The following is an 11,083-nucleotide window of genomic DNA, read 5'->3' on the forward strand; positions in this document are numbered from 1 at the left end:
TCTTCGGTGGTGTTAACGAAGACACGAATTTGCATATACATTGGCGATCTAACGATTATGTGCTAAAATAGTTTAGCTCGTCGCTTGTATCGTTTAATTTCTCTCTTGGACCTGCAGGACAGACACCTCCAAATTCGTCGATGAATTCACACGCCTCCAAGATCCTCAGAGTCTCGTCGACAGAACGAGACATGGAAATCTCACTGATCGCGATATGTCGAATCAATTGGTTTTTATCGATGACGAACAGTCCCTTAAGGCATATCCCTTCTTTTTCATCCAGTACTCCGTACGTTCTCGATATATTCTGATTCTTATCGGATAAAAAGGGTATTTTCATTTCGCCCAGACCACCTTGCTTCCGGGGTGTAATGATCCACGCTAGATGCGCGTACGGAGAATCCGTAGAAATGGCAATTACCTCGCAGCCTGTTTGTCATTTCCAGTGAAATTGAATATTTGAATTTCTTGGCATTATATAATAATTGTAGGAAGTAGAGAGATGCAAAAGATAACGAACAAAGTAATATATTTAATTTATGAATGTATAATTATATATATATATATTTGTATTTTCAATTTCGAAATTGAAAGAGGAAAGTAAAGGAAAGAAAATAAGGGACGAGTAGCGTATACCTAATTTATTGAATTCTTCGATACGATCATTGAATTGTATGATTTCCGTAGGGCAGATAAAAGTGAAATCGTAGGGATAAAAGAGCAATATCAGATATTTTCCCTTGTAATCTTTCAGGCATATGTCTTTCATTTTTAAGTCAATTATCGCGACGCCTGACCATGCTGGTGCTGTAGTGGACAGCGCTGGTACCACGTGTACTTTTGGTTCATGCGGCTTTTGCGGTTGTTCACCGCAACACAAGTCGTTCTGTTCTATTTTGCCTCTAAGAAACGGGTCGAAAGTCGTCATCATGCTACGTTATAGTGAAATTAATAGCCGTATGAAATCAATATTTCTTTCTATATAAACGCGAATGTTGGCAAATATCGTTTCCAAGAGCAAAAACAAAAGTTGGCAGATTTTCTCTATAAAAATGTCAATGTTACGGTAAATAAATTTCGAAAGTTTCTTCCCTCCATCTGAAAAACACGATGTTCCACAACAAAATCTAATCCTCACGGTATTTTTACTCTTCTTCATCGTCGCCAACAACCACACACGTTCGGTCGATCCGACGTTAAAACCTATTAAAAACGACGTTGTGAAGAGGGAACGAGCCATTTGCACAGTATATTAACTGTTATTGATTTAGGATTTTCAAGGAATACGTTAAAACCTGTTCTAAGCGCTAGATTTCCATAGCAATAACATCTTTATACATACTTAACGTAACATATACACAATAATAACATACATAATGACTTTGCAATATACGGAAGATATAGGAAAATAGAAAAATTGTAGAATTTTAGAGTTGTCTTTCATAGTAGATTATTAATTACAAATTAATATTACGAGGGAAAAATATGATAAGGTTTCATGAAACATTGCGAACCAGATACGTTAGCAAATCAATCACGAATTACGTATCAACAACGAATATTATCATATCTTTCCCTTGTCGACTTTGATTCGTTTCTCTGATTAAAAATCACCATCATCATCATCTTTTTTTACTTCAGTAGTAATAACACCTACCTGTTTAATAAATCGTCCAGCAGTTGGTAAATCTGGCAAAGTAGAGAAACGGTGAAATTAAAAAACTGAAAGGATCGCTGTAACAAATAATTTAAATAAACCAACAAAAATCAATTAGAGATAAAATACCCTTTTCGAACGTGTTATAAATTCACAATCGATCAACATTCTAATAATATCGCGATCATTTCGCGGTAAATACAATTTAAATATTGGAACCGCGTTCTTGTTATCGCAAACTCATCGATTGTGTTTTGCGCAATTTCTGATTCTTTTTCTAATAATAATAATAATAATAAAATCATGTTTAAGAAAAGATTCGACGGACGTAAATTTCAAAAGCGGATCATATCTTTGCCAGAATTTGTATCGTGCCGGATAAAGTGAATCTCGCATGAGCATGCGTTGCATGTGCAGCAAAACGATGCGAATTTAACAAACGTTCCCGTCCCTTACTTTCCTTCGACCACAATTCTAAAATAAAACTAGGCTCTCGATGTGACTCGATGTAAGTAGTTAATAACGTGGCGTGTGTTACGTGTGTCGTGTTAAAAGCTCCGAAAGGTGGAAGCGGTTCCGAGTCTGGTACTTTAAGACGTAAGGAACGTAGTCGCAGCAAGTCGCCGTTCAGGAGTTTCCGCTGGAGAAAGTCCGCCAAGTCGCCGAGTTTAGATCGAAGTGGCGTGAGTGACGATGAGCGCAGCATTTCCGGTAAGCAATTCTATTCAAACATCGTGCACACTGGAGTTTTTCTGCTACCGTTATGCCTACCCACCATTTTAATTACGATAATAGCTCGTTAATATCTCTTTAAGTTCGCTTGAGAGTGATATGAATTTAATAAACGTTCGATCACAGCGAAGTAAACTTAATGGAATTAACACTAGCTGATAATCGATCGAAATATATTAATAAATTAATTAACATTTTATTTAGGCAGTGATACGAGCCTCTGGAAGATAAACCTTCATATCGTCGAACAAAAACTATTAAACATTTTGCCATTCCAGCTTCATTGATGATCGCAGGAAGCGTTTCCTTAATTTCCTGAATTGTGTACGTGTGTCTGGAATACGTGTACGAGGGATGTTGAATGAAACATTAGGAATCTGGGCTATGGAAACATTAATAACGTATGCATCCTTCTAATCATACGTGATCAGAATCAAGTTTACGATTGGTGCTGTACGGTGAATGCGTGTACATGTTTGGGTATCTCGATTGCATTCCGGCATTGTTTTATAACGTCTATCTGATTAACTGTTCAGGTCTTCCTACTTGAAATGGATTCCACCCAATGAATGTATAATTGTGTTTGCAGTTGTGTTATACGTTCGAAAGGAAACTGGATGTTGTAACGTAGATTACGTTCTTTTCTCTTTAACTCTTCGCATACTATTCGCCAAGTAGTATAGTTAATTTTATCTTCTGTCGTTTGTCAGTTTGATTTTAAAATAAATCCGATTTTACAGAACAACGAAGTCCCACCGATGATGAATTCGAGGGCGTGTTGCAACGAAAGCACGAATGGGAGAGCACAACGAAGAAGGCGTCTAATCGGTCCTGGCACAAAGTGTACATGGTCGTTCGTGGACAGAGCTTGTTTGTATATACCGACCAAAAATCATACAAGGCAGCGCCTGATCAACCGTACAAGGGAGAGTCTCCTCTGGACCTTAGAGGAGCGACTATTACTGTGGCCAGCGATTATACTAAGAAGAAACATGTCTTCCGAGTAAAGTGAGTTCTGCTCGTAGTCCCAATATGACAGAGAGTGGGAAGAGGAGCAATATTTGGTTACTGTTTGGCTTCACGCTATGAATTTATATTAACTATGAAGGAGATTTTGCAAAAACTTTTGCCACGGAGTCTGCAACGTTGTGGTTTAATTAGACATAATTGCCAATATATTCATAGAAATTACATAATATGACGAATACATGTTTTGCTTGAAAAAGTTGAAAATCCTGCTCTCTTCTTTCTGTGATCATAAACGTACAATTTAATAATATAAATACGATGGAGAGGTATCGATTAAAACTTCGTATCTTTTAGGTCACAAAGCGGATCAGACTTCCTATTCCAGGCTAAAGACGATGCTGAAATGAACGACTGGGTTACCGTGTTGAACCAAGCAGCACAGGGTACATCAGGTGCGGGTACGTCTAGGGCGCATACTCTACCCGCGCCTACACAAGCCGAGACCAAGCGGCGTAGTTTCTTCACTCTCAAGAAAAAGTGAGTCTCTCGTTAGAAGTATCTGAAACAAATTCGGCAAAAAGGCGACCGGATGACCGCGTGCGAAGATACGTAACGCCAACATATCACGTAAAGTAGAAAAAAGAAAAGAGATAAAAAGACTACAATATTGATGGAATTCGATAGGAAACGAAATGTCTTTAGCTAAACGCTTCGTTGTTCAAATCTATTATTTTCGTTTCTTTAATCGTCGTTTCTTCTTAAATCGATTAAAAATTTTATAAAAACTTCTCGCTATTCGTGCCATCTTCCGTGTCATCTGTTCTTCATGCTGATGATTGTCAAATCACTTTCTTTTACCTTTACGAATCGATTACGAGTGCTGTGTCAATTTTTAACGCGAATCATTGTTAGTAAGTATCGTTAATTGCTCGTATTGGAGCATATTTACAGGGTGTGTATGTTTAACTATGGACTTTTTAATGTTTTTTCCTTTCTCTTGCATTAATCATTCAGTGATCTTCATTTTTCGCTAGCTTCTCGTCATCTGTACATTTCTGAGAGCTAAGTAAAACTCCGGTTAAAAGTTCCAGTTAAAAAGCGTGTTCCAAAATGTAGGTATTTTACAAATATTTTGCTTCATTTTCAAAATATCATTGATCATCGTTATACGAGTGGCAAGGTGATCACCTCGGACCGATGAATTATTCACGATTGTTCTAAAGATTCGAGGTTTTCCCGTGTCATTACCATCTCACGGTATACGTTTAACGCTGGCAGACATTTTTCCATTTCATTCGATCACATTTTGCATTTATCATATTTTAGAAAAGCCAAAAAGTAGAAAGTGTGAAACCAATGAACTGTAAGAAAACAGTACACAATTGGAACAACATTTAGAGAGATTGCGGTGAGTCGCATAAATAATCATTAGATCATTTTTACCGTCGTACTACTGCACGATTTTCATTGATCATCGTTTACCAATTTTCTTTTCTCTATCCTTCTGTTACACCTTTTTGTTTCTTTTTTTTTTTGGTTACATTTAATTAGCATATCTGAAAAAGTACAAGAGGAATGTTCTTCCAATTGTGAATGCGGAATGATATATATTATAATCGAAGTTCTCTACAAAAAGGAGAACCTGTACGTGCGGTGCTTAACTGTGTTTCATATGCGCGACCGTAAAAACTTCCTTAGATAACGTTCAAGTCGCTAATTACAGTCATAACTCGTTATCCGTTATACATATATACTGCGCTTCATAATTATAAAACCATCCAAAGTCTTCAATTTTTGTACGGTATGTCCGCTAAAAATGAGGACTAACTATAGAACCAGCGTAACAGAATATTTTACTATAAAGAATTGAATTTAAGGTAAAATAAAATGAAACTGTAACAATAATTTCTATAATTTCTTCTTTTATAATTTTTATAACTTCTGTTTGCTTTTATATGCTTCTAATTAGATTTGACGTTGTACCTGCATAAAAATTGAGAATCTTAGGCTGGTCTTATAGTTATGAGGTGCAGTGTATACTCTTTCGAATGATAGCATTTATTGATTTTGAGAAAGATACGATAGCAATTTGAAGTGAAGTAAAAATTTGACATAAAAAGGGAGTGTTAATTTTTACTTTACTTTTTGCAAACACTATTGATTCTATGAAAAATGCTATTCTCTATCTATAGAATCTAGCGAAGCTATGCATAATTGAGTGCTAAAAAGATTTGCCAAGTTACATGTTCCGGCATTAGTAAATTCTGAAGTTATTCTATTTGAAGGTTCAAGAATTTTATAAATTATATAATTTAGTAAAGTCGATAAATATCGCTTGGATATAAACGTGTATGGGTTATAGAAGACCAAACGAGAAACTAGAACGCAAATTAAAAAATGAAAAATATCGTATTTCAGCAAAGGATAGCTTTAATTTCACAAAGTGTAATGTCAGCGGATCAACGAATTGCGATGGATGATTGTCATCCCTAAGCGAGCAGCTGTACTTTAGCGACAAAACATTTCCAGACATGAAAACCGAATATATGAAATGTATGAGTCAAATTTTGATTCATTCGGGAAAAAACAAGAGGAAGAGAATATGAAACACAATCATTTTAATCGTGTCACCAAACAAAGCTCAGTTCACAGGCGCTTTTTATCAGCATTTTTCATTGCTTTTTCATGAAACATTTCTTTCGTTCGCTCTAGTATAATGTATTGTTATTATTATATATATGCGTAGACACACATGATTTATTGTATATCATTGTTGGATTATATTGCTGCCATCCTTTTGTCATTGCTTCGTTATGTCATCATACATATTATATCATTTGTTCACGCTTCTTTGCTGGTCGGAAAAAAAAAGAGAAAATACTTTCAGAGAAATCATCCTGGTTTTCAGTAAGATATGACACTGTTGCCTTCTACTGTTGGAGGTAAATTTTGGCTGTACACGCGACTTACATAAACGCGTGCAGCTCCTAAATGATAGAGCTGATTCGTGCATATGTACTTTAATTGCCCAGATTTGTGTGTAGTATCCGTACTTGCTCATATCAAACCTTGACAGATAGTGTTATAGCACTCATTTAGCAGCATTAAAAGATATTTTGAGACGTAGTATTATTATTCCCATATATACAGGGTGACCTGTTTCAACCTGTCCATTTTACTATTTAAAAATTATGTGTATTAGGTGAAATATTGAAATCAAATGCAATTATATTTCAAAGCAGATTTGAAGACTAAACATTCAAAAAAGTGGAAAGGTAAAAAACAGGCTGCGCTATATTTCCTTATGGATACTTGATACACATTCTTGCTCAATATCGTGCGTATTAAATTTTAAAGAGGCTAGAGATCTTTAATTTTGTATACTTTAGTTTACTATTAAAAAAATATGTAATAATATTCTAAATGTTATTTAAGGAATATCTTTTTGGATGAAGTTCGCTAGTTTAAGAGGAAACTTAAATCTTAATATATATATATTTTTTCTTTTTCATTTCAATTTATAGAAATCTTAAAAAGTTGTTTAAGAATTTTTTATTGATAATTTTATGAACTATAGAAAGAGAAATAAGATTAATTTAGCTCTACGCCTCGTGGATAAGAAATTACCATTGTTTTTCAAAGAAACACTACGCACACATGCCTTCTACGTAATACGCGTTAACATTTTTTAATTTAATGTTTGCTTTGTTTGCCAATTTTCAGCTAAACTGGAGCAGTGAAGTTCGGTATAAGCCGCTCAGCACAACACACACAGTTTAAAAGAAATGTTTCGTCGCTCTACGTGGTTAACAAATAAATAAAAAGGCAGCGCTGATTGTAAGAATTAGGAGACATACACGCGGACATGGTGTTTGGAAAAAAAAAAAAACGAGAAAGAAACAAAATCGAAGGAAGACTCGACTTATTATAAGACCAGTGTCGATTTTACGAAAAATGCCTACCATCTTCGATAACTATTCATCACGAAGAAAAACAAAAAAAAAAAAAAAAAAGAAACTAATAGAAAATATTTAAGCAGCTGTCTGTATGTATTTAAAACATTTCACGCGCGTGTAGGCCATTTGAAGTCTTTAATTGCGTCTTTTTTTAGTTTCTTCAAGGAATTTTCGGACACTTTGCAATATATCGCTAGTTGAGAAAGTGACACACAAACATACACACACATTCGATGTCCCACGTTAGCGTGATCGAGTTTACTTGGACATGGATATTAATTGTCAAAATTGATTGCCCATCTTTCTCGCATACTCGCATAGTGAACTGAGTACAAGTTTTAGATTTTGTAATTTAATACGTGGGCGTATCTTGCGTTTTGATATTATTTTACAATGTAGCCAAGGCAATCCTTCGTTTGTCTGTAATATTTAGTTGTAATCACAATTGATATCAGTTACTGCGAAAGTTCTGCATATTATAAGTCAGATAAGAATTCGATTATAAAATTAATTCAGACTGTTCAGAATAAGAGCCAGTAGATCACATTTTCAAGCGACGACACGTAACGAATCGAATAACAGCAATGAAACGTAGCTCGATAAGTGATCTATTTTTTTACAGTATACATTTGCTAATATTGCTTCGAACAATTTTCTATGTTTCTACGAGTCGCGTAAATGCCATTTTTGAACAGACGTTCGCCGTTGAAGAGGAACTCGAGAAGCAATGCCTTATGAGATATAACTCTCGTTTAATTGAAAAGTATCTTCTAGCCCTTTTTATACTACATAGATAAAAATTTGTAGCAGCTTAGAGTGCTATAATGTTTCTATTTTAGAAGAAACTCTTATTAGAGCTTGTGCAGTAACTTGATACGCGTTGTTGCTCTCGTCTTAAGAAGGAAAGAAACGTTGTTCTTTAATTCATGATATCTGCCCTGTTTTATCTGTTTAAGCAGCTCAATCGATGCACGTGTTCATTTGTAAGGTCTTACACCGGTATATACACTTCCTCTCGCCCAGCACCTCTTTTTTTTAATTTCGCGTTTCTCCGCAAACGATTCGTTTGCGTTTCGATGACTGCCATATATATATTTAAGCGGCACACTAACTTGGGACATGATACATATATAAATATATAAATAAATATATAAATATTATATATAAATATAAATATAAATTAGCTTTTAAAAAGAATTGTTAAATATATGCTACGCCCTAAGGGAATACGCATTGGAGGATTATAAAAAAAAAGAAAGAAATGGAACACACATTGTTTAATAATTTAAAGAGTTTCCTCTTATATATGATCCCAAAATATCATGATTCGACGGAATTAAGAATAGAACGAAGAGATAATATTTAATTGTTCTTTATACATGTTTCTGCGTGTGAGATGTAGTTTTTATCAAGCGAGCTTTTATCAACGAGAAGAATTGGGAATGGTATCGATTCCATTTGAAGCGTCTCGCTTGATAATAACTGATATCATATTCACGTTGCGATTTACGCGATTGTTAACTTTCGTATTCTTTATTATTTTCCTTTTGTCTTATCTTTTGACATTTTTAAATATTTATCACGGTTGTTTTTTGTTTCATATAGAGTGTAAGAATGGTTTAAGGTCGAAACTTAAGAACCGCGTTTTTGACCATCTTTTTCAGTGACGATTATTTAAGAACTGTTCATTTTTACAAAAAGCTCTCGCCCTATTTTCTGTTCGGATGTTGTCCATTTACAATGCGACTCATTTCAATCGACGTCGACTTGTTCCATTTTTCTTGGAATGCACTTTTTCTTGACGTGGTAATAATCATATTTCTCTCGACGATACCTCTGAGTAGCACATGTTGGGAATACGTTTGTAAAACGTCTCATCTTTTTTACTATATATTGTACTGTGCGCTTCACTAATTTGTACATACGATCATGAGTAACGCAGTATACGCCTAGGCAAGAAGAACGAAACACAATAATTAACGATGTTAATCAAAAGAAGAAAGAAACATACAATGAAATCGATGACACCGTTCGCTTTTTTCTAGTTTAATGCATGTGCATTTAGTGGATATTTTTTAAACTATTTGGAGTCGCATTGCTACACTACACACAACTTAATATTTCATAGCTATGTGTTTTATATATAAATATAAATATATATATATAAATATAAATACGAGATAACGAAGAACAGTAAATTATAAGAAATAAAAATGATTATAATAGGAAATATATAATAATTGTAAAACTATCTAATAATTATAGTTGTACGAAATGATCCTAAGAATATTTCCATCCTCGTCCATAAATCCTGATAATATTTTTAGATTAGAGATTAATAAGAAAAGAAGGAAGGCAGGATTATAATTTTATAATACCATTTTATCTTAGACAGTATATGCTTTAAATCTTTGTATCTTTCTTTGGATCAATTTTAACTTTAAAAATTTGTTGTTTTCGTTAGATAAATTTTTTATGAAGTACAAAGTTACAAAATTATTGGCACAGTTGAAAAATCACAGAAATTTTATTATTCGCTGTACATATATTTCGTATTCTATTTACGTATTTAGTAATTAGAACTGTAAAAAAACCTTTTTTTAATCATACGCTCTGCTTGAATAGATGTACCGAGAGCAGAGGGAGACCTTGATGGTGTCGCCAGGAAATGATAGTCATTATCTAATGTAGTTTTATTATTACATACATTTGAGAGTCGCCGATAAAAGTACTTACTTCCCCAACGATGACTTTCAATTTTATTACGAACCTTTTTTCCCATTGATAACTACGTTGACAATTATGCTCCAATTTATATTTGAATAATAATTAGTTTATAGCCAGTAAACTTTACGAGTGTCTTAATTTCGTTTTAATTGTTTGTAATTGTAATTGTTTTGAATATAACTATTATATATATATTTATTAGTTTACACAAATTAGATGCATTGATAAAAATACTGTTGTTATTCAAAATAGTGCGTTAAATATATCCAATGATTTTTAAAAATTGTTACCAAACAATTTAAACTTAAGCGTGTTCCAAAACGCAATCAATAATCGCCACGAGGTATGGTTGCGTCCTCAATGCGCGACATCTTCCTTATTGCAGGTTTTATTTATTATATAGAAGATGGAATTGTACAAAGCTTAAAAGAACTTCAAGATATTACTTTTTTTTTTAATTTTTACCCTAATTTAATATTATGGATTCTTATTTTGCAAAAACTTTCGAGATCATTCTGTTTAAAGATAAATATACAAATGATGAAAGGCGCATGCGCGTTAAGACGCATTATATTAGACATGCAGTTCTTCATCTTGATATACTCTACATAAATACACACATTGTCGTAATATATTATATATATATATACATATATATATATAAGATGTTTCATGCAACGAGGTCAAACTACAGCCCGCTAGAAAATATAAAAATTTTTTTAGGGAGTATTATGATGTTTACGTCGAAAATTTATTAGCATAGAAAACATTTTAACTTTAATTCTGAAGTGCAGAACTAACCGTACGAATGACAAGGAAAGATGTGACGCAGTAGCCTTACATTTATTCTAATTTATTTCCTTCTCTTTCATATGATAAATTTCATGAAACTGAAACGAAATATTTTTTAAGATAATTATATTCATACACGATTAATATAATACACTCTTTATACATATTATATATATTATATAAAATAAACTCATCCATTGATATATACAAAACTTTAAGTTCCATTTTAAAAAACAGGGGTAACCTTACA

At 33.5% G+C, this 11,083-nt stretch overlaps 2 protein-coding genes across 9 annotated transcripts in view; one reads left to right on the plus strand and one right to left on the minus strand.

Moving 5' to 3' along the window:
• Positions 1 to 7,263, plus strand: part of Beta-spec (spectrin beta chain) — a 38,362-nt gene extending 31,099 nt beyond the window's left edge. For 4 of the 8 annotated variants that reach the window (XM_072002981.1, XM_072002983.1, XM_072002982.1 and 1 more), the window contains 4 exons: positions 2,213 to 2,368; positions 3,130 to 3,397; positions 3,713 to 3,895; positions 7,082 to 7,263. In XM_072002981.1, coding sequence (XP_071859082.1) covers positions 2,213 to 2,368; positions 3,130 to 3,397; positions 3,713 to 3,895; positions 7,082 to 7,085 — 611 coding nt within the window. In that variant the 3' untranslated portion in view covers positions 7,086 to 7,263. The remainder of the gene's footprint in view (positions 1 to 2,212; positions 2,369 to 3,129; positions 3,398 to 3,712; positions 3,896 to 7,081) is intronic. The other 4 variants (XM_072002984.1, XM_072002986.1, XM_072002987.1 and 1 more) reach the window with 1 other exon arrangement.
• Positions 1 to 11,083, minus strand: part of Wbp2 (WW domain binding protein 2) — a 133,451-nt gene that overhangs the window by 82,678 nt on the left and 39,690 nt on the right. The gene's annotated exons all lie outside the window — the stretch shown is intronic.

Source organism: Bombus fervidus, chromosome 5, assembly GCF_041682495.2.
Source record: "Bombus fervidus isolate BK054 chromosome 5, iyBomFerv1, whole genome shotgun sequence".
Taxonomy (NCBI): Eukaryota; Metazoa; Arthropoda; class Insecta; order Hymenoptera; family Apidae; genus Bombus; species Bombus fervidus.